A 25,041-nucleotide genomic window follows, 5' to 3' on the forward strand; every position below is an offset into this window, starting at 1 on the left:
TCTCTATTTCTAACAAGATTCCTGGGGATTCTTCTGCATATTGAAATTAGAGAAACACAAGTCGAAACTTGATTTCATCTTTCCGGTATGAGGTAAGCTCCGTAAGGATAGAAACTTTGTTTCGTTCATTGCCATGCTCTCCATGTACAATCTATGGTCTAGCTCAGAGCCCTCAATAAATACTTAATGGTTGAATGACTGAAATGCTAATCCGTTAGTGGATAGGATACCCTCTCCTTGCCTTTTTTTTTTTTTTTCTTAATTAACACAGAGATTTGTTTATGTCATCTTGCCAGTGCTTAACTTCCAAATGTTTTATGGATTACCAGGAAAAAATAAAAAGGTCATATTACTGCACATACCTTTTTAACGTATTTTTTTGTCATTTACAAAATGACAGAATGGGTAATACAGAATATGCCTGCCAAAAAATACTTACAAGCGAAAGGCAGTAATTTCTCATTTACTGCAAAATTATCCATTAGTTATATAAAACACAACATTCTGTAGTGAAGCTCAATGGGAAGAGAAGCTTGAGCAGATGTGCTTTTGGTAGCTTTATCTTTTTTATAGACACAGTATCCAGCTTTGAATGTATAATTTGTATGATGAAATGGGAACCTTGAATTTGTTGTGATAGTGCTCAGGGTTGTAAGGGTTGAGGTCTGTATTATCTATCCCACAACCCTTATAGTTTTGCATCAGAACCATAATGGCCTTCAAAGGAATTTTAACAGAGGGGGATATATAAAGGTGGACTTTTTTGAAAGGTTTTGTTATCACAGTAATCACTTCTCCTACCATCGCCAGCTACTCGGCATGTATTGAATGTAGTAGTTCAGATACCTGTGACTCGTTTCCAGGATAAAATCTAATAACCAGCTTTGGAGGAACTTTCTTCAATACATGGTTCCCTGTCTAGGACCCAAAAAAATGATCTGAGTTAGAAGATTGTGTATGGCAGCAATTAAAATTCTTAGTATTCTGGACTTTGTCCAGATGAGGTGTTTCCCTGAGCTGACTTTGGAATCTTGTAGTATCATTCTCTTTGAGTACAGGTCTTTTGACTTTCATGATGAGGTAATAGTCACATGGAGTGAATGGACACCCAGTGTATTGTGGAGGTGAAGGAAAGGCCCTGGGGATCCAATAGACCTTAGTCGGAGTACTACCCCTTACTGGTTGTATGATCTCAGACAGGTTATTTAAACTTTTGTGCCTCAGTTTTCTTAACACAACAGGAGGATAATAACAATATTACGTGTGTGTGCTTTGTGATTTCAATAAGATAATTGTTTAAAGTATTTAGCGTTGATTCTTAAAAGGGAAAAAATCTCTAATGTAAGGTATAAAATGCCAAGGGTAATGGAGGTATGGTGATGTGTTAAGGTGCTATTTAAAAGTGGGAGTTAAATGAGAAGTCAGCAGAATAATTATTACAGACATTAAATATAGCACTGTGTGCAGTGATGGTTATTAGTGCTTTAAATATAGGCAAGCAAACGAAGATGAATGACAGGACAGCACTCACACTAGACTTCATACTTTTGTAACAGTGATTATTGGAGGAATTCCCTGAACTCAGGAATATAGGCAGTGACCATTGCATTAATGGTGCACTGCAGAAGGACCTTAGAGGCTAATGTTAAACTTCAGTCTTCATGCACTGTGGCTTTTACGCTGTATAAGCAAGGGAGTACCAGCCTTTCCCCTGATGTGATACGGTCCTGGGATCCAACATAACTGTGACATGGCAGAACCTTGGTTCTAATGCTTTCTGTCTGCCCAGCATTTAGGACTAAGGGAAGGTCAAGACTTTGTTTGGTATATCCAGCAGGCTAGGGTCCGAGTCTTTGGTGACAATTTGTGAGGTAGCAGGCTCCTGGTATGGTGTAGCAGCTCACTGTTCATGTTTGGAGGTCCGGAGTTTACATAATATGGCAGAATGGTAATCTGGTTCACTTATCACTTCAAAAGTATGCTAAGATTTATTGCCTTGAAGCTTTTTTCCTCTAAAGCTTCCCAGGAAGCTCACCTATAGTGAAGAAGTTCTAGAAAAGTTAATCCTTAACTCTCATATATTAATTAATCTTTTTATCAATTCTGAAGAGTTTATTTTATTGACTAAACTGAGCCACAGGGCTTAAGCAGTTCACCCAAAGTCACACAGAAAGCTGGTTGCAGGGCGCCTGGGAGGCTCAGTGGGTTAAGCCTCTACTTTTGGCTCAGGTCATGATCTCAGGGTCCTGGGATCGAGTCCCACATCAGGCTCTCTGCTCAGTAGGGAGCCTGCTTCCCCCTCTCTCTCTACCTGACTCTCTGCCTACTTGTGATCTCTGTCAAATAAATAAATAAAATCTTAAAAAGAAAAGAAACCTGGTTGCAAAGCTAGATTCAGAGCCAGAGAGCTTGGCTACAAAGACCATGTTCTTAACTATAAAAAGCGTTTTAATGCTGAATCTTAAAAAAATTAAAAATAGTAAATGCTCAGTGTTAGGTGGACAAAACCTCCAAAAGCCTAAAAATAACCATGAAGTAAAGATTAATTGGCATTTCAAAAGTAGAAAATAATAAAAAGTAGAAAATAAGTAGAAAACTCCTTATTAAAGGAGTTTCTCGGGGCACCTGGGTGGCTCAGTGGGTTAAAGCCTCTGCCTTCAGCTCAGGTCATGATCCCAGGGTCCTGGGATCGAACCCTGCATCGGGTTCTCTGCTCAGTGGGGAGCCTGCTTCCCCCTTTCTCTGTCTCTCTACCTGCTTGTGATCTCTCTCTCTGTCAAATAAATAAATGAAATATTAAAAAAAAAAAAGGAGTTTCTCAGGTGAAAATTACTAAAAATGAAGACGAGAATCTGGGCTGTTAACTTCTGAAGGTCCAGGCACAACATTCGCATACCGGAGATAAACACATGGATTGATGAACTGATGGCCCAGTCTCAACAGTCACAGACAGTAGAAGATGCCTTTCAAAAATGTTCATTGATCGGGGAGCCTTGGTGGCTCAGTGGGTTAAGCCTTTGCTGTCGACTCAGGTCATGATCTCAGGGCCTGGGATTGAGCCCCCGCATTGGGCTCTCTGCTCAGCAGCGGGCCTGCTTCCCCCTCTCACTCTGCCTGCATCTCTGCCTACTTGTGATCTCTCTCTCTGTCAAATAAATAAAATCTTTAAAAAAAAATGTGCATATGCAGCGGTGCCTGGGTGGCTCTGTTCTTAATCGTCTGTCTTCTGCTTAGGTCATGATCCCAGGGTCCTGGAATCCTGCCCCACATCAGGCTCCCTGCTCTGCAGGGAGCCTGCTTCTCCCTCTCCCATTCCCCCTGCTTGTATTCCCTGTCTCACTGTGTTTCTCTCTGTCAAATGAATGAATAAAAAAATCTTTAAAAAGAAATGTGAGTTGGCAGTATAGAAAGATACTTTTTCCTTGGCTTGAGATAGAATTGACAAATATATATATATATATATATATATATGTACACACACACATACATACATACATACATACATTAAGATGTACATACACACTTTGAGATGATCACCAGGGTCAAAGTAGTTAACATATCTATCACTTCACGTAATTACTGGTTTTTTTTGTGTGTGTTTTATTTATTTTTGGGGTGTTGTCAGAACTTAAGGTCTATCCTCTTAGTAAATTTCAGGTATACAATAAGATATTAATTATAGTCACCATGCTGTACATTAGACCTCCAGAACTTAGTTACCTTGCATAACTGAAACTTTGTACCCTGAGTCTGACATCTCTCCATTTCTTCCTCCACAGTCCTTGGCAACCACAAGACTTTTGTTATTATTGTCCACAGAGTGGAAAGTGTATCTTGCTCTGATTTGCTCATTTATACTCACATTAGTGCCATTGCTTGGATGGGAGGGACGTGAGAAATTGACAGAATCAGATTCAGAGATAATCTAGCCAACATGTTCTTTGAAAAGAAGGTTGACTTTTCAGAAACAGTTTTTGGAACCTCTGACTCATGGGAATTGAACCAAAGTCTTTCTGCCTCAGTTAAGCTTTAACTCTTCTTGAAATGGAAAACATTTTTTGACAACCCGTCTCCTTTTCTAATAGCCATGCTTTAAATAGAATTTTCAGTATGCAGATGGTTGCACATTTCATTAATAGTAAATCTTTTCTAAATTCTTATTTGTCATGATGGAAGGAAAGTACTTCATGGTTTTTTGTTTTCTGGTATACCTCTTTAATTTTACTGAACATACTGGAAGGTTGTCTTAAATTTTGTTTAAATGTTCTTTGAACCAAAATATTTACAGAACAAAGAGTTCTTCTAGCCAGCAGATTGTTCCATTTGTTGTGTTTGAGTGTGGAAACATTAGGAGTGACAGCATGAGATGATACCATAGAGCATTTTCATAAACAACCTAAGAGCATTGTCTAATGTGGTCTTTGTTTATTAAAGGTGTCCAAGACTCCTTTGCTATATTTAGGTAAATCTCAGGTTTTTTTGTTTGTTTGTTTTTGGGTTTTTGTTTTTGTTTTTGTTTTTTGTTTTTTTAAACTCAACCATGGAAAATATTTTCTGGTTGGGAGAAAAAGAGTATGACAAAAAAAAAAATTATACTTAACTGAAAACAGTTCTTTAGAGTGTCAATTTCAGGAAGAAATCAATTGCAGTGTTTCTGTTTGTTTTTTAAAGGTGGTAAAAAAAATGCTACTATTTAATACTTGTGTGTGCATTTTTGTCTTAGTTTGTAGGCCCTAGATCATGACCCTTTTATTAACTGATTATAATTCATGAAATAATAGCAGAAGAAATATATGTAATAACAACAAAACTTAACATTTGCTGGGTACCTGCATATATCTATATCTCGTACTCTAACAGCTTATGTTTTATTTATTCCCTGTTAACTTAAGAAACAAAGCTTTTTTTTTTTTAAAGATTTTATTTATTTATTTGACAGACAGACCAGACAGAGATCACAAGTAGGCAGAGAGGCAGGCAGAGAGAGAGAGAGAGAGAAGCAGGCTCCCCACTGAGCAGAGAGCTGGATGTGGGGCTCGATCCCAGGACCCTGAGATCATGACCTGAGCCAAAGGCAGGGGCTTAACCCACTGAGCCACCCAGGTGCCCCAAGAAACAAAGCTTTAACAAGGAAACAAGTATATACTGAAGTCAGTATGGGCTGAAGCCATCACAGGTAAGAAAGAGTCCAGTGTTTGTGATGATCGAAGACAGTGACTATAAAGAATATATTTTTTTTGACAAGTCGTGTTGATAAGTAAAGTTGGATGGTTAAGATTTGAACAAAATAAAAGTAGATTATGGAGGGCCTTAAGAACAATTTTACAATTTGAGATTTAATCTAAACACAGGTATATATGTAATTGTATGTTCTTAAATGTTTTCCATTGAAAAAAGTGAAATGAAGTTCAGTTTTAGGAGTATTAATCTTAAAATACTCTAAACATTTATTGGACACTTTTTTTTTTTTTTTTTTTTTAAGAATGTGTAAGATGCAAGTGCTATAGACTGAATGTGTTCTCCCCCACAATTTAAATGTTGAAATATTTATCCCAGTGTGGTGGTGTTAGGAGGTGGGGCCTTTGGGAGATGATTATGTCATGAGGGTGGAGCCTTCACAAAGGCATTAGTTCTCTTACAAAAGAGACCCCCAAGAGCTCCCTTGCTTCTACCATCCTGTGATGACACAGCAGAAAACTGTTGTATTTGAATCACAAAGGGGGTCCCTGAATCTACTGGAACCTTGATCTGGCTCATCTTCTAAACTCCACCCATGGATCTGCAAGACATTGTAATAGGGCAATGGTGATTATCCCAACAATTCTTAAGTTATAATTGAAGGAAGAGCAGATTGACACTGAAATCAAGGCCAGGAAAAAGAGAAAATCCTTTAAATCTTTGTGATATAGCAGCAGAGGCAGGGAGAATTTTCAGTGCCTACAATGTTGTAACTTTGCAACTTATGAAAAAAAAACTATGAAACTGCACAATTCATACTAAAAAAGAATTGCAGCACATGCCAATCAGATTTTAAAAATATGAAAGAAACATCAAGGCTTTCCCTTCCCAGAAAATATTCTCATACCTTTAGTTCTGTAGTATTCGGTAAAAATTTGAATTCAAGGAGGTTAAAAACAAACTTCAAAGATGGTATTGAAAGAGATTAATACATTATCAGAGGAAATAAAATTAAGACTAGAGCAACACTCTTTTAGAACTATTTAGCAGATGAGAAATGAGAATTAGAATACAACTGATATGAGGTTATTATCACAGTGGAAAACGTGAGATAATTACAGAGTGCTCTAAGTAGAAATTAAAGAGAATAGATGTGAACGGCTAAAGGCATCCAACATATGGATAATGCTTATTTTCTAAACTAGAAGAATATTTCCTTGAAATGACTAACTGATTCTGTAAGACCAAATGGACATAGCCTTGGAAAAAATTTAGAAATAACAACTGCCAAGTAAGCATGTGCTGATTTTGAATTTCCTCATAAAGAGTTCTTCAGATAAGGACCTAGGAGCAAAATGCAAAATCAAAACTTAAAGAAAAACTCTGCCTGACCTCTTGCATCTCCACAATATTCACTATCCAAATACAGTGAAGCTGTGCCTATGAACTTCAGAGGGAATGCAAGTGGAATCCAAGAATATGACCATCAGCCAAATTGTCTGTTATAAAGATGATGAGAGGAATAATAAAGTACAGTGTCTACATGTATTATTGGAACTACTGATGTTGATATCTACAAGGTTACATAATGAATGGGGAATAAGTGAACGATAAATGGAATATAAGTTTCAGGGTAGTACATAATGCTTGTGGATTGTGGAACAGTGACTACAAATCTGTGAGGGGGAGAGTGAACCAAACTTTTATTCCCAAACAGGCTCTTCTTTGAGTCTAAAGGCAAAAACTCAAAGAACATAAAAATGTCGAAGTTTTATAAAAAATAAAACCAACTACACAAACTCCTTGAAGATAAAGTTAATCACATGAAGAAGTGAATTAAAACGAAGAACTTAGAAATGGAGCAATTTTGTATAAAAAGTGTTTCGGGGTATAGATATGTCTACATTGTGGGTATTACACTTCTAGAATAGAATTTGAATCTAGTAAATCTTGTCAGGGTAAAAACAATATGATTGACCAGAACCAGCTTGAGATAGAAGTTAAAATGTGCTATTTGTTTCCCTCTCATAGAAAGAGGTCAACAAATACTGACAAATGAAATGCATTGCTATTCAAAAATCCCGTGTCTTAATCTTCTCCATTTTACCTTTTCTTAACATTTAGAAGCTTAGTTCTCTGGAAGTGAAAAATGATCTGAAGCTTAGCATCATCTTCAGGTTTACTCTATTCTTTTTTCATTCCTAACTAGTTAAAAAAAAAAAAAAGGCAGGAAAGTCACCTCATGAGAATGTATTGTTGCTTTTGTTTCTGCATCCTTTTGTCCTACTGCATATGTTAATATTATGGGAATGGTGTTTATCTAACTTTGAAGTTACTAGGTAGGTAGTGGTATTTTTGGATTTTTTTTTTAATCTTTTCCAAGTTGTTGGTTTTAAGAACACAGACTATTTTTCTTGAAATGATTTTTTCTTTAAAAAAATTGTCATAAGTTTAAAATACCTATTAAGTACTTGCTAATGGTAAAAACAGAATGTTTATGTATGCAAGGATCTCAACCCTGTCCTTAAGAACTTTCTCCATTTCAGTACTCACAAAACTAAATATCTCTCATGTTCTCATCCTAGACCTTATTTCTGTATATGCAAAATAATTTTTTAAGTAAGTTTTTTAATTCATTTTTTAAAATTCAAATTTCACTCATTTGTTGAAGTTAATATCTGATGATATGATTGTCTTATTTCACATCTGTTAAGTCAAACTTGGCAGGATCTGAGGAGTTATATGGTACTTGCATGCACACATTCTTGCTAATACCTTAAGTATTAGGGTAAGACCTTTCCTCTGTGGTCAGAGGAAAGACAATTTGTTACAGCAGTAGCATTAAGAAGCATAATGACAGTGTAGCAATGAATTTCTGAATTGCAGTTTTTACAGGGAAATGCAGTTATAACTAGGTGCAGTCCCAATGGGGTGCAGTAAAGAAGAATCTTGATACTGGGGAGCACTTGTATTGAGGGACTGTGGGCAAATCAGCGCATCCTCCTGTTACAAAAGAGACATTGTCTTTATTATTCTGGAATGTCAAGCAGATCTGCCCCAGGGAGAGAGATGACTCTACCTTTATTTTCTGGAACATAAGCAAATTTGCTCCAGGAAGAGATGTACCTATCTTTGCAAATCTGCCTGCTACGCAAGCAAACATCTTTGAAAAGTCAATCTGGAGTAAATTAGGTATTAATGCCTTTGAAAATGTTTGGGTATATGAGAAACCCCTTGCAAAATTGTCTCCCTGTAATATCTAGAAGATGCAATTCCTTGAACAAACTTAATGTTGCATAATGAAATCCAGTTTCTTCCGTATTTTATTATTGATATATGGCTGATGCATATGGAACTATTTTGTTAATTTTTTTAATGTTCTCTCTGAACTTTGTACTCAGTAAGAACTTTATTTTTTTAAAGATTTTATTTATTTGAGAGAGAGTGAGAGAGTGTGACAGAGAGCACAAGTGGGGAGGGGAGGGAAAAACGGTCTCCCCACTTGGGACTTGACTCCAGGACCCTGGGATCATGAGCTGAGCAGAAGGCAGATGCTTAATCCATTGAGCCACCCAGGCGCCCCTCAGTAAGAACTTTAAACTGAAAGAAAAGTCTTAAAACTCATGAGCCAACTAATTTCTAGCATTGCCAAGACCTCAAAATCTTTACTTCCCCTTCTCTAATACTTTGTCAAAACTGCATAGAATTAGGATGAATCCTACTTACCATGTAATGCTCTTAAAAGTACAGGGTTTAATGTTTTACTAAGTGACAAGCTTTGTATTTTAGAATTGTAGATTTGAAAGAGTTGTAAGTGTAATGCCAGTGCTAACCATGAAATGTGACTTTCTGGGGAATTACGATAGTATAGATAAAAAACTGTGGAGGCCCAGAAAATTACGGCCATCCCACCTCAAGTTTAGCTGATGTGGGAAGCAGAGGCAAAAGAAAATCATTAAAATTCCTTACCTACTGACAAGCCCTTGAAACAGACAGAGTGGCTGTCCCCTGGGGCCTTAACTGCCTTCACCTTGAGGTTTTGCTAAGGACAATCCTAGCCTGACTGACCCCCTACCCCAACAGGTCCAACCAGGATCCTGTAAGTCTACTTTAACAATTCTTTTAGGAAACTTTATCTCTAAACCTCCAAGATAGTGTCGAGAATCATTCCCAAGCATATGGCCCACTGATAGACATCTAAAGGGTCTCACGAGAAGATTTTTATTATTGATAATAAATAACCTTTCTCCCAACAATAGCTAGCCCCTCAAGGTCCTGGAGACCTTGCTTCCAAAATTCCTTAGAGACTTACATCATCCATAATCCCCTTTGTCCTCACCCACCACTGAGTTCACCCCTACTCTGCCTTTAAAAACTCTGACTGTAATCTGGTTCAGGGTCCAAGTCCCTACTCTGCTGTGTGGGGTATACTTGGGCCCAAGCTTAAGCTTGCTTGTCAAATAAACCCTCGTGTGATTGCATTGATGTTGGCTCCTTGGTGGTCTCTCAGACGCGAAGACTTGGGCATAACAAAACGTCCCTTGTTTAGTAATTTTTTGTTCATATTGACATAAGAAGAAAAAAGAAGTTAATTAGAATATTGAGTTATATGGAATAAAAATGTTAGGAAAATTTTTCTTTTTTTAAAGGTCTTATTTGTTTGAGAGAGAGTGTGTAGAGGGGGAAGGTGAGGGAGAGAAGGAGAAAGAATCTGATGCAGACTCCTGCTGAGTGGGGAGCTCTTATGAGGACTCTGTCTCACAACTCTGAGATCATCCCCTGAGCCAAAATCACAAGTTACCCAGGTGCCCCCAATTAGGAAAATTTTTGTAATATATGTGCTATTCTAATTCTAGTCTGGGACCACATCTAGTTATAATCTCTTCATCTCTTGCTATCACTGTTCTAGTTCAAGTCTTATTTCTCTGTCTTAACACTATAATAATTTCTTACAGCTTTTCTCGGTTCTAGTCTTTATAGGTTTAGTTACATCTATGTAACTGAATTAAATGTTAAAGAATTTAACATGTTTTCAGAATCATCCAACAACCCCTGTCTAACCAACCTTTTAATAATTATCCACCATGTTCTGCAATACGTCCTTTGAATAAGAAAAAACAATTACTTGGTTGTCCCTGCATATATCCTATACCTTTTTTGTTTAAAACTATTTCCTTTAGCTATATCTGTGTTTACCAAAATAATAATCATTAGTCATGGGCTAGTTCAAATGCCTTTTTCTCGGTAGCTTCATAAACTTTTGCATGAATTATGTTGTTTTTATATATGATTCTTGGCTTTGTGTGTCCCTAGCAGTTTTGTGCTCATTTTTAACAGTCATTTAGGTTCTGGTTTGGTCTTCCTATCTAGTTTATAAACTCCTTTTTCTTCTTTTTTTTTTCCTCCTAGCATGTAGAAGTTACGTCTGGGGCTTTGTGTCCTGCGGGCAGAGATCTTAAGCAAATCATCTTAGAGCAATGCTATAATTATGTTTGTGTGAATGTAAGTAGTGAATTTAAATGATTGAAAGCACTTGAGCCTCTGTATAAGTGTAATGTGGAAAATAATTTTTTCTTGATTCTTAATTATTTGATTTTAAGTTCTGATAGATGAGTTCTGTTATTCAGTATGTATTTGGAAGTTTTGTTTTTTAACTTTAGAAATGGAAAATAATGTTTTCTAACAAGCTAGAGAGGAGGGATAAGAGAAGAGGGTGACATTTCTTTAGACACCATTTTCAGTCACCTGGTATGAAGCAGGTAAGATGAAACCTGTTTGAATTAATGAATAGTTCAAATTTTAATAGGTAGGACCTTATGGGTATCCTTTAAAGTTTTTCAAAAAGTGAAAACTAAGCTTGGTAAATGTTTTGGATGTTTATGTGTAAGTTCTCCATTTTTTCCCCTTTAATTTTTAATTATCGTTGGGTTAACTTTTAAATCACTTAAGAACTTCTTTTCACTTTTATTTTTCTGGTCTTTCAGGTTATGTCCTCTGATTTTGAGGAAACCCAGAGGTTACTGAACATGCTTGAAGAGAGTGATCTTTCCATTTTATATCCTGTTGTTGTTATTTCAGTAAGTAAATTAATGCAAATATTTAAAAAAAATAAATTGAAATTGACATATAGTGTAGTATTAGTTTCAGGAACAGAATTCAGTGATTCATTGCTTATATATAATACCCAGTGCTCATCCCAACAAGTGCCCTTCTTAATCCCCATCACACGTTTAGCCCATCCCCCACCCACCTCCCTCCCTGAACCCTCAGTTTGTTCTCTAGAGTTGAGTCTTTATGGTTTGCTTCCCTCTTTTTTATTATCATATTTTATTTTTCCTTCCCTTCCTTTAAGTTCTCTGTTTTGTTTCTTAAATTCCACACATGAATGAAATCATATGCTATTTGTCTTTCTCTGACTGACTTACTTTGCTTAGCATTATGCTTTCTTGATGTGTCCACATTGTTGCAAATGGCAAGAGTCATTTTTTTTTAAATTTTTTATTTTTTTTAATTTGGTTGGGGAGAACAGAGGGAGAGAGAAAATCTTAAACAGACTCCATACCCAGTGTGGAACCCAATGCAGGGCTCAGTCTTACAACCCTGAGTTCATGACCTGAGCTAAAATCAAGTCAGATGCCTCACCATCTGAGCTACCCCTCGTTCTTTCTGATGGATAGTAACATTCTATGTATAAATATATCAACTTTTTTTTTTTTTACCAATGCAGATTTAACTCTTCATACTTAGACTTCCTTCCTTGAAATTCAACTTTTATTTTTAACAAAATTTCATCCTTGAGGAAATTTATCCAAGCCTCAAAGAAACTCTTCTTTATGGATTCTTGAGCTTGCTTTTTTGCTATGACCTCTATGACCATGTTCCAGATTTAAACTGTTCTTCTCTTTATCACCTATTGTATCTCAACCTCTGTTCTTTGTATCTTTTCCATAAATATTTGAATTCAGTTTTCTGTTTATTCCTTTTGAGTTCTATTTTATGTATCCCGGTAAGTACCAGAATTTTTCTTTTCCTTTTCTGGTGTTCTGTATTAAACTAAGGAAAAAGACAGATAATCCTCTAGTTAAGGAGTAAATGTCTCCCAGCACTACTTTGAGGATAGTACTATTATAAGTCCGTATACTATAAACATTGTAAAATATTTACTTAAGATTGGAAAGTTGTTACTACTGCATGAGTAATATTTGTTCACCCGTTCTTTTCTCATTGTATATGGACTCATGTATGTAGACTCAGTATAGGAATATTAAAGTTATTATTAAACTTCATAGGAAAATGTCATTAGGATACATCTAGAATCTGTATCCTTAGGGTGAACTGAAGCATTAAAAAGGTAGAATAAGAAATGCTGCTTTTGGGGCACCTGGGTGGCTCAATGGGTTAAAGCCTCTGCCTTCGGCTCGGGTCATGATCTCAGGGTCCTGGGATTGAGACCCACATCGGGCTCTCTGCTCAGCGGGGAGCCTGCTTCGTCCTCTCTCTCTCTCTCTCTGCCTGCCTCTTTGCCTACTTGTGATCTCTATCTGTCAATAAATAAATAAAATCTTTAAAAAAAATAAAAAAGAAACGCTACTTCTTGGATTGTCAGGCAAGTAAATATGTCTGGGTTTTTGAATTGTCCTGTAAATGATCATAAAAGGTATCATGCTATTGCTTTCTGATAGTACTTGCCCCCAAATGGCTAAAAGGACCTATCAGTGTTCCTAGGACTTAAAATTGAGCAGAACCAGTCAAATATTCCCCAAAATAGTAGTTGTGTATAAAATATTATTATTATTACAAAATACGTAAAAGACTTAAACTTGGATGTGAATATCTGGGGATATAATTTGCACATAATCAAATGGAAAAAATACATATATATATATATATATACACACACACATATAATGTCTGGGGGTGTAAATGCACACTACATATGTGTGTAATTAGGAAGATGTAATAGGAAGCTCATAGACTATGGTGTCCCTACGTTGCTTTTATCTGAATTGTTTTGCTCGAAGATTAAATCACACCATGGAAGGTTTTTTTGTTTTAAGTTTTGTTTTTAATAAGGCTTTTGTTAAGCAATTCTAAATTCTGAGAATGGTCAAAGAGTTTATTTGCTTCCCTGAACAGGTAGGTTTTATTTACCAGAAAATCTAAAATGACATCAAGGTCATGGAAAGAATACATTCATTTTTATTTTGGAGTTATGTGATTCAGTAGTTATTGAACACATGTATTGTAAATGTTTAAAAACCTATTTGTCCCTGCTGAGCTGTAGTACAATGGTCTTTTTTTTCTCTGTGAGGGTTTAACAACTTCCAGTTTCTGTCCATCTGCACAGAGGAAGACTTAGTAGGAATCAGGCAGGTGCAAAGTAAAATTGTGCTTAATTAGGTGTTTGTGAGGGTTTTTTCAACAGAGAGGCTAGTTAATGTGGTCATTTCCAGTGTGCCCATATTTCACTCTACAAGGACAAATTTTTGGAAGAAAAGGGGCTGAAGTTAAGCTGAGGCATTTGTTTGGCAAACAAAAACAAAAAACAAACAAACAAAAAACTTGATTAGGTTTTAAGTGCCAAAAATTGGTGGATGTCTGCAATGCTGGTGAAGTCCACATTGTCTCTTATTTTCTCAAGGAGTTACAGAAAAATATTCTGGAATTACCTGTTAATTGTCATTCAGTAGTCATTTAAAAAAGTACAGGTAAACTTCAACCTCATCTGGAACGTTTATCCCTTGGAGGGAGCAAAACTCTTGTTGGTTTTTGGTACACAGGTATTTAGCGTAATTAGATTTTATTTCAGGGTGTTGATTGTCTGAAGATTAACTTCTCCTTGACTTTTATGAAACTGAAATGTGTTAGGAAAGACTGACTGTAGGAAGTTTCTGTTGTCCCGAGATGAACTGACAGGTAGGATGCTTCTATTTTAAAATCTACTTAAAAGATTCACCATGAAAAGTAGAAAAAATTAGGACTTTATCTACAAATAACAGATATTTATTAAAAAAAACCCATCTTTTTAAAAAAGGAATATCTTTGCTTACTCTTATGAACATTGTAAGTTGTGACATGCTTCATTTCAAGTGGTCATTTTTACAAAAAATATTTTTGGACATAAGTCTTGTAAAAATACCTTTTATTGATACATTGTTCAAAATTCTTTTTGGCACTGTTAGGTCATTATTCTTAGTTTTTTTATTTTAAGCAGTCTAACTTGACCAAGTTGTCATTTGTCGATGGTGTTGAGTAGGATTTAAAGTTTACCAATGTTAATTTGACAAACTTAATAAAATCCAAAGTTTTGGTAGATCTAACTTAATTTTATTGTAATTATATCAAATCATAAGAATTGTTCAAATTTCTGTGGTCAGTTAGAGATTGATAATGTTGACTGGACTAAAATAGATGTCATTCTTAAAGTTGGCAGATACAGTTGGGTGGGGTCAATTTATGAATTTTTATTTCTGATTGAATTAATATTTTAGGATGACATTTGTTACACTATGTAGCCTTTCAACTGTGAACCTTTGGAAACACCTAATCAGATAACAAGCATGTCCTGTACTAGGAAAATGCTCCTAACTTGAAAGAAAAAAAAAAGTTTTTGTTTTTTTTTAAATTAGAGACTGATTCGCATAAAGGAATTTTAAAAATATAGGTTCTTTCCTATGTCTTTTAACAAGAAAAACCTTATAAACATGAAAAACAAAGCTTTCTTTTGTTAAGCTAAATTGTGTAGGAGTGTAGGAGTTACATTTTGAGAGCCCTTTCTAATGTCATTTCTGGTGCTATTTAATCGATCATTCATTACAAGTTATCAAGGAATCAAGGTTTTAGCTTGAGTTGACTGAAGTTACTGTTGGCCTTCACTTTTTCGCAGTTACCAGTGGGGGGATATACAGTTAGCACCTTCTTCAGATTGCAACTCTGAAGGGGATTTTCTGAAAGCTTTCTTTGGAATCACCTGATACAATAGCTATCAACATGGGGCATATTCGTTTCTTTATTTTCTACTCCTGTCATGTGTTTTCATTCACTGTTCAAATAATGATGAATATTTAGAAAAACAGAGTAATATATTAAAATAGTAAAAGGTAAATTCATAGTTTCTGATCTAAAAATCACTCCCTCCTGCCACCAAAGGGGGGGTGGGGGGGAGGCTTTTACCTAAACTAAACAAGACTCAAAATTGCTAAGAATCTGAATTATAGGTTGAGTTTTTCGCTTAGTAATTAATGATCAGGGAACTTTTTCTCCAGCATTGGAGAAGATAATTTCAGGAAGCAAAAGTATAGCTGTTTCCCAGCCAAGATTATGTAAAACCAACAGTAAAACTTATAAAAAATTCCTTTCCAGGTGCAGAAAGTAAAAGATTTTAATTTATTTGGCTCTGGCAAGGTTTGTGCAAAACATCCTTTCCTACTGTTATCAGATGAGAGAATGGACAGTTTATTCTTATTTAAAGCTTATTTTTTCAGTGAACAAAGCTGTTTCATATAATAGACACCAATGAAATGTTTAATTTTTAAAAGCAGAAAGAAATTGGCAATAAACAGAAGTTCAAAACCAAGAAATGAAGCAAATTCTTTACTTTTATTTGATAAAATTTTTTTATCACTTCCTCATTACAAAATAATTTCATGGTAATTACCTGGATAATTGCATAAGAGCTCTAATTTTTTTGACTATGTAGACAAGAATTTTATTGGTGCTTTATGAGAGATAGGAATCTTTTCATGAATTTACTTTAGTAAAAAAACATAAATTACCATATGGAATTTTAATGCTTTGAAAAAGAAATAAACCTTCATAAGTGCCTAATTTAGTTCTAGTTACTGGGAAGTAGTTTATTGACATAACAGATCAGAATATATGATCTTTAAAATACTTCAAAATGTTTAATATTTGAACATGTCAGCAAATAAAAAAATAGAAAACCACCATCCATTGACACTTGATACTTCCACATCTGGGGAAATTGTCAGTGATGTAAATTGTTTCCAGAAGTTTCCACAGCTCACCAATGGCAGAGCCAGGAACAGAATCAATCCAATGTGCAATGTATCCTATATATTGTTATTTTTATGCTTTTGTGAATGTGTTAAATAATATGGGAAAAGGTTAAAAATACACAGACATATATGTATTTAATATTCCTTTCTAATAAAGAACAAATGACAGTTGGAAAAACAAAGTATTAATGGTTTCTTTCTTTGCTTCATAAGGTATTGAGGCTTTACTGAATTTAAGTTATAAAAATCTGTGGTCCTGTTAAATTTTTTACCAGATCCTAGACATGTACCTTTGTCACCTTTTACTTAACTATTTATTCTGTGCAGTTGCTCCTGTTTAACCCTATTACTTCTAGACTGAGAAAATTCGTTTTTAGGTCACAAGTTCTTAAAAAACAAAAAAGAGAGCTGGCTGTTGTAATTCTCCCTGCCATCATACTGGATTTACTTTTTATTATGTGTATCTTTCAGGCCCTTAGTTTGTGTTTATTTTTGAATAGATATTTTGTGTGTGTGTTTGTGTGTGTACATACACACATGTGTGTTTAGTGGCCAAAGAATGACTAATAGAGTTGGTCTAAATCCTTCTATTCCAGTCTTAACCATTTTGCTACTGTAGTTTTTACTTTTCCTTCAGAAAATGATTATCTTACTGTTTACTGAATTTTTTGATGTTTCACTTAAGATGCATCAAGGTTTTCTTGTTCATGATGTGGATAGCTTTAGTGGTAGGAATGCAGTCATTTCCATGAATTCTACAAATGTTTCCATTTGTTTTCTGGTAATAAAGTCTAAAATATTTCCTGCCTAAAATAATAATAGCTCAGTCCTGGTTTAAAATACCTTGAGAACCTTTTTGAAATTTTAGTCATGAAGGGATTCATACTGAACTTCAAAATAAAGAATGATGAAGTTCTTGTACGAGATGATGAATAGAATTGTCTGTTATTACAAGTTTTAGGAGATCTTTGCTTATGGGTAAATGGTTACTAGGAAGATTTTGTTGTTGTATATTAAAATTCCCTGAGATTAGTTGCATTGGGCATATAACTGATGTCAAGATATCGTTCTCCTGGGATACCCCTTGCAAGTTTTAATTGATTCTTGTAATGAATTACAGATATTTTCATATGGTGATGTTCTAACAATATCAAAAGGAACAAATTCTGGAGTTCTTTTTCTAGTTTAATGAGTTAATTTTTCTTGATTAAGCACAGGGCTTGAAATTACTATTTATTTTCCTAATTTGGGAAGTCCACTGAATTCAGTCAGATGAACAAAATTGTTTATGAATTTTTTTGCTGGTGCTTTCCATCTAAATCAGTTCCTTAAATTTAACATTAAATGTACAGGAACCAAATAATGAAGCTGGCCTTATTTGTTAGACAGCTTACATTAACTTTAGGCCTAGAAAAGGAGTTGAGCAGTTTTGATCATTCACTTTTTCAAAAAATAAACCTGGGGATTTCTCCTACTAGCTTTTTGTTTGTTTGTTTTGTATACTGGATTCTATTTTATTTTATTATTTTTTTAAGATATTTATTTATTTGTCAGAGAGAGAGCGCGCGCGTGCAAGTGCACAAGCAGGCAGAGTGGCAGGCAGAGGCTGAGAGAGAAGCAGGCTCCCTGCCAAGCAAGGAGCCCAATGTGAGACTCAATCCCAGGACCTTGGAATCATGACCTGAGCCGAAGGCAGCGGTTTAACCGACTGAGCCATCCAGGCATCCGTGGATTCTATTTTAAATAAAGGCCTTTAGCTCAGTTGTGTTATGCTACTTCTTTACAAAAAAGGGAACCAAATATCTTTTCACTATCATTTATTTTACAGTTACTTGTCATACTTTATATGTATTATGTTGACTTCTTGTATAGGTTAAAGTCAGGCTTGATATATATTTATATATATATATATATTAAGATTTTTATTTATTTATTTTTTTGAGATAGAGAACATGAGTGGAGGAGAAGGATAGAGGGAAAGGGAGAAGCCGACTCCCCACCGAGCAGGGAACTGGACTTGGGACTTAGTCCTAAAGACCCTGAGATCAGGGTGTTTAACCAACCAAGCCACCCAGGTGCCCTTGGGCTTGGTATATTTTTATTATACTATTATTATATTATATTATACTATTTTACAAGATTGTATTTGTTGTAGAAAAGAAATTATATTGTTACAAAGGTGGTATTTAATACAAATAATAGACTATTGTTTTAAGTTTTAGGAGATCTTTGGCATAGTAAGGATGATATACTTGGAATGGGGTTCAAGGTACAAGGAGTAGGTTTGCAAATAATAAGCATCTATTTATCTTCATGTCTCTGAGTTTTTTTTTTTTTTTTTTAACAGCATAACAGTGTTTATTGTTTTGGCATCACACCCAGTGCTCCATGCAGTACGTGCCCTCCCTATTACCCACCACCTGGTTCCTCAACCTCCCACCCCACCCCACCCCCTCCCGCCGCCCCTTCATAACCCTCTGGTTGTTTTTCAGAGTCCATAGTCTCTCATGGTTCATCTCCCCTTCCAGTTTCCCTCAACTCCCTCTCCTCTCCATCTCCCCATGTCCTCCATGTTATTTGTTATGCTCCACAAATAAGTGAGACCATATGATACTTGACTCTCTCTGCTTGACTTATTTCGCTCAGCATAATTTCTTCCAGTCCTGTCCATGTTGCTACAAAAGTTGGGTATTCGTCCTTTCTGATGGAGGCATAATACTCCATTGTGTATATGGACCACATCTTCCTTATCCATTCATCCGTTGAAGGGCATCTTGGTTCTTTCCACAGTTTGGCGACCGTAGCCATTGCTGCAATAAACATTGGGGTACAAATGGCCCTTCTTTTCACTACATCTGTATCTTTGGGGTAAATACCCAGCAGTGCAATTGCAGGGTCATAGGGAAGCTCTATTTTTAATTTCTTCAGGAATCTCCACACTGTTCTCCAAAGTGGCTGCACTAACTTGCATTCCCACCAACAGTGTAAGAGGGTTCCCCTTTCTCCACATCCTCTCCAGCACACGTTGTTTCCTGTCTTGCTAATTTTGGCCATTCTAACTGGTGTTAGGTGGTATCTCAATGTGGTTTTAATTTGAATCTCCCTGATGGCTAGTGATGATGAACATTTTTTCATGTGTCTGATAGCCATTTTTATGTCTTCGTTGGAGAAGTGTCTGTTCATATCTTCTGCCCATTTTTTGATATGATTATCTGTTTTGTGTGTGTTGAGTTTGAGAAGTTCTTTGTAGATCCTGGATATCAACCTTTTGTCTGTACTGTCATTTGCAAATATCTTCTCCCATTCCGTGGGTTGCCTCTTTGTTTTGTTGACTGTTTCCTTTGCTGTGCAGAAGCTTTTGATCTTGATGAAGTCCCAAAAGTTCATTTTTGCTTTTGTTTCCTTGGCCTTTGGAGACCTATCTTGAAAGAAGTTGCTGTGGCTGATATCGAAGAGGTTACTGCCTATGTTCTCCTCTAGGATTCTGATAGATTCCTGTCTCACATTGAGGTCTTTTATCCATTTCGAGTTTATCTTTGTGAACGGTGTAAGAGAATGGTCGAGTTTCATTCTTCTACCTATAGCTGTCCAGTTTTCCCAGCACCATTTATTGAAGAGACTGTCTTTTTTCCATTGAATATTTTTTCCTGTTTTGTCGAAGATTATTTGACCATAGAGTTGAGGGTCCATATCTGGGCTCTCCACTCTGTTCCACTGGTCTGTGTGTCTGTTTTTATGCCAGTACCACGCTGTCTTGGTGATCACAGCTTTGTAGTAAAGCTTGAAATCAGGTAACGGGATGCCGCCAGTTTTATTTTTGTTTTTCAACATTTCCTTAGCAATTCGGGGTCTCTTCTGATTCCATACAAATTTTAGGATTATTTGCTCCAGCTCTTTGAAAAATACCGGTGGAATTTTGATCGGAATGCCATTAAAAGTATAGATTGCTCTAGGCAGTATAGACATTTTAACAATGTTTATTCTTCCAATCCAAGAGCATGGAACAGTCTTCCATCTTTTTGTGTCTTCTTCAATTTCTTTCATGAGTGTTCTATAGTTCCTCGAGTACAGGTCCTTTACTTCTTTGGTTAGGTTATGCCCAGGTATCTTATGGTTCTTGGTGCTATAGTAAATGGAATCGATTGTCTAATTTCCCTTTCTGTATTTTCATTGTTAGTGTATAAGAAAGCCACTGATTTCTGTACATTGACTTTGTATCCTGCCACGTTACTGAATTGCTGTATGAGTTCTAGTAGTTTGGGGGTGGAGTCTTTGGGGTTTTCCATATAAAGAATCATGTCATCTGCGAAGAGAGAGAGTTTGACTTCTTCCTTGCCAATTTGGATACCTTTTATTTCTCTTTGTTGTCTGATTGCCGTTGCTAGAACTTCTAATACTATGTTGAACAAGAGTGGTGAGAGTGGGCATCCTTGTCGTGTTCCTGATCTCAACGGGAAGGCTGCAAGCTTTTTCCCATTGAGGATGATATTTGCTGTGGGTCTTTCATAGATAGATTTTATGAAGTTCAGGAATGTTCCCTCTATCCCTATACTTTGAAGCGTTTTCATCAGGAACGGATGCTGGATTTTGTCAAATGCTTTTTCTGCATCAATTGAGAGGACCATGTGGTTCTTCTCTCTTCTCTTATTGATGTGTTCTATCACACTGATTGATTTTCGAATGTTGAACCAACCTTGCAACCCAGGGATGAATCCCACCTGGTCATGGTGGATAATCTTTTTAATGTGCTGCTGGATCCTGTTTGCTAGGATCTTGTTGAGAATCTTTGCATCCATATTCATCAGTGATATTGGTCTGAAATTCTCCTTTTTGGTAGGGTCTTTGCCTGGTTTGGGGATCAGGGTAATGCTGGCTTCATAAAAAGAGTCTGGAAGTTTTCCTTCTGCTTCAATTTTTTGGAACAGCTTCAGGAGAATTGGTGTTATTTCTTCTTTGAAAGTTTGGTAGAATTCCCCAGGGAATCCGTCAGGTCCTGGGCTCTTGTTTTTTGGGAGGTTTTTGATCACTGCTTCAATCTCGTTACTAGATATCGGTCTATTCAGGTTGTCAATTTCTTCCTGGTTCAATTTTGGGAGTTTGTAGCTTTCCAGGAATGCATCCATTTCATCTAGGTTGCTTAGGTTATTGGCATATAACTGTTGGTAATAATTTCTGATGATTGTTTCTATTTCCTTGGTGTTAGTTGTGATCTCTCCCTTTTCATTCATAATTTTATTAATTTGGGCTTTCTCTCTTTTCTTTTGGATTAGTGTGGCCAATGGTTTATCAATCTTATTGTTTCTTTCAAAAAACCAGCTTCTAGTTTCATTGATACGTTCTACTGTATCTCTCGTTTCTACCTCATTGATCTCTGCTCTAATCTTGATTATTTCCCTTCTTGCATGTGGAGTTGGTTTGATTTGTTGTTGATTCTCCAGTTCTTTAAGGTGTAGAGACAGCTGGTGTATTCTGGATTTTTCAATGCTTTTGAGGGAGGCTTGGATGGCTATGTATTTCCCCCTTAGAACCGCCTTTGCTGTATCCCATAGGTTTTGGACCGAGGTGTCTTCATTCTCATTGGTTTCCATGAATTGTTTAAGTTCATCTTTGATCTCCTGGTTGATCCAAGCATTCTTAAGCAAGGTGGTCTTTAGCTTCCAGGTGTTTGAGTTCCTTCTGAACTTTTCCTTGTGATTGAGCTCCAGTTTCAAAGCATTGTGATCGGAGAATATGCAGGGAATAATGTCAGTCTTTTGGTATCGGTTGAGTCCTGCTTTGTGACCCAGTATGTGGTCTATTCTGGAGAAGGTTCCATGTGCACTTGAGAAGAATGAGTATTCTGTTGTTTTAGGGTGGAATGTTCTGTATATGTCTATGAGGTCCATCTGGTCCAATGTTTCATTCAATGCTCTTATTTCTTTATTAATTTTCTGCTTCGATGATCTGTCTATTTCTGAGAGAGGCGTATTAAGATCTCCTACTATTATTGTATTCATATCAATATGGCTCTTTATCTTGATTAATAGTTTTCTTACGTAATTGGGTGCTCCCATATTGGGGGCATAGATATTCACAATTGTTAGATCGTCTTGGCGGATAGTCCCTTTAAGAATTATGTAGTGTCCTTCTGTATCTCTGACTACAGTCTTTAGTTTAAAATCTAATTTATCTGATATGAGAATTGCTACTCTGGCCTTCTTTTGAGGCCCATTGGCATGAAAGATGCTTCTCCATCCCTTCACTTTCAGTCTGGGTGTATCCTTAGGTTCAAAATGGGTCTCTTGTAGACAACATATGGATGGGTCCTGTCGTTTTATCCAATCTGCAACCCTGTGTCGTTTTATGGGCGCATTTAGGCCATTCACATTGAGAGTGATTATTGAGAGATAGGTTTTTATTGACGTCGTGTTGCCTTTGAAGTCTTTCTGTCTATAGATTGTTTCTATATTTCTGTTCAATGATATTCTTAGGATTTTTTCTCTTTTATAGGACCCCCCCTTAATATTTCCTGCAGTGTTGGCTTGGTGGTTGCATAGTCTTTTAAGCCTTGCCGGTCTTGGAAACTCTTTATCTCTCCATCCATTTTAAATGTCAGTCTTGCTGGATAGAGTATTCTTGGTTGCATGTTCTTCTCATTTAGTACTCTGAATATATTTTGCCAGCCCTTCCTGGCTTTCCAGGTCTCTGTGGAAAGGTCTGACGTTATTCTAATGGGCTTTCCTCTGTATGTAAGAAGCTTCTTTGTCCTAGCTGCTTTTAAGAGGGTCTCTCTTGAAACACAATTCCCCATTTTAACTATAAGGTGCCGTGAGGACTTTCGAGAATCTAAAATCTTGGGAGGAGATCTTTCTGCCTCTAGTACATGAACATTGTTTCCATTCGTGAGATTGGGAAAATTTTCATAGACAACTTCTTCCACTATATCTTCTAGACTTCTTTCTTTTTCTTCCCCTTCAGGGATTCCAATAATTCTGACGTTGGAACGTTTCATGGCATCGTTTATTTCCCTGATTCTGTTTTCGTGGCTTCTGAGCTGTTTGTTCCAGGCTTCCTCCTGATCCTTTCTCTCTATCTGTTTGTCCTCCAGATCACTAATTCTATCTTCTGTCTCAGTTACCCTAGCTTTTAGAGAACTTAGATTGGACTGGAACTCATTGAGAGCATTTTGAACATCATCCCTGGTGGCTTTCAGTTCTGCCCTAACATTGTGAACATCATCCCTGGTGGCTTTCAGTTCTGCCCTAATCAATTCTGTTTGGTCATCCATGGCTTTCTCCAACCTAGCTATTGCCTGGATAATTGTTAGTCTGAATTCCTTTTCTGACATATTGTCTATGTCGATAGCCATTAGTTCTGTTGCAGAAGGCCCATCCTCTGTATTTTTCTTCTGTTGGGTATTCCTCCTCCTAGTCATTTTGGTAAGAGATGACTAAACAGATGCAGCTGGACTTATCGATTGTGGTGCAGTCAATGTGCACCCTGGAACGCTTCTGTGCAATCTGGATTCCCCACCCAAATGAGAGAAAAAAGAAATAGAGAAGAAGAAAGAAAAAAAAAAAGGGGAAAGAAAAAAGGAAGAAAAAAAAAGAGAGAGAGATAGGAAAAAAAGGGAAGATATAAGAGAAGGCTCAGCCCAAATGGGCCACAAGGTAAGATTTGTGGAGTATACAAACAAAAAGAGTGATTAAAGTATATGACAAGAGAAAAAAATATGTATATATAAGCAAAAAAAAGGGAAAAACCTCCTCAGAAAGAACCCCAAGTATAAGATTTATATATTGTCAGGACAGACACAAAATCACAGAAACACTGACAGAAGGAAAAATTGGGAGAATGGTTATAGATTCTCAGTGTGGGTGAGGAAGGTTATTTTGATTCTTCCTGAAGGTATCTTGATGTTTTTGTTAAGGGACTCAACTTTCCTAAGTTACAGGGGGATTAGAAACTGGTTTGCCTATAGGGGTAGCATTGATTGGGGAAAGGGGGTTACCTTGAAGTTTAACTCTATATGTATAGTAGAAAATAAAAATTAAAAAAAGAATAAACTAGACTAAACTAAGTTAAAATTAAAAAAATAGAAAAACAAAAGAAAAACACGGGTGTATGTATCAAAAATTTCAGGTTAGAAGGTTATTAAAGAATTTGATGTACTGGACATCTCAGTGTGATGGTAAATAGGTTAAAAAATTATCTGTATGTATAAAAAAAAAGAACCAGAATATTGGTAAAGAGTTAAAAATAAAAGTTGTATTTATGAAGTAGTGGTGGTTGTTCTCTTGTAGTCTTTTTTTTTTTTTTTTTCCTTCCTTCCTGGTTGGTTTTCTGGGGGAGGGGCCTGCCACGTGGGTTTTCAGACAATGATGTTCCCTGAGTTAGGTCCTCCCACTCCCCTCAAGGGGGTGAGCTCTTTTTTTTTCAGGAAACTGTTTTTTTTTTTCAGCCTTTTTTTCTCTGGGGGTTTTTATGTTCTTTCATCTGCTTTCTCTCGCCTTGACAGCTTTTGATGGTTTTTGGAGGTTTAGAGGAGAGCAAACAGCACCCCAACCTCCCTCTCAGAGAGAAGCCTCAGACTGTTTTGCAAAAGCTGCTGGCACAGTTGGTTCTGGGTCACTGTCCCTGGGGATGCAGGAGCTCCTCGTTGTACCCAAAACCAGGGCAGCTGTGGCTGTCTAGGCAGCTCCAGACCCCCAGAGAGGTTCCGAGCAGAGATCGCGCACTGAAATTTTCCCGCTGTCCCGGGCTGGGAATGTCTGGCTTTTCCTGCTGCCAGAGCTCCAGGCTAGAGCCTATGAGCACCTATCCCAAGGGAGGGTGTGGGACGCGCGCGTTTCAGGATTGCCGTCAG

At 36.6% G+C, this 25,041-nt stretch overlaps 1 protein-coding gene across 4 annotated transcripts in view; it reads left to right on the forward strand.

Moving 5' to 3' along the window:
- Positions 1-25,041, forward strand: part of CRPPA (CDP-L-ribitol pyrophosphorylase A) — a 318,329-nt gene that overhangs the window by 144,440 nt on the left and 148,848 nt on the right. For 3 of the 4 annotated variants that reach the window (XM_046021494.1, XM_046021495.1, XM_046021497.1), the window contains 2 exons: positions 10,588-10,680; positions 11,163-11,255. In XM_046021494.1, coding sequence (XP_045877450.1) covers positions 10,588-10,680; positions 11,163-11,255 — 186 coding nt within the window. The remainder of the gene's footprint in view (positions 1-10,587; positions 10,681-11,162; positions 11,256-25,041) is intronic. The other variant, XM_046021496.1, reaches the window with a different exon arrangement.

This window comes from Meles meles, chromosome 10 (genome assembly GCF_922984935.1).
Source record: "Meles meles chromosome 10, mMelMel3.1 paternal haplotype, whole genome shotgun sequence".
Lineage (NCBI taxonomy): Eukaryota > Metazoa > Chordata > Mammalia > Carnivora > Mustelidae > Meles > Meles meles.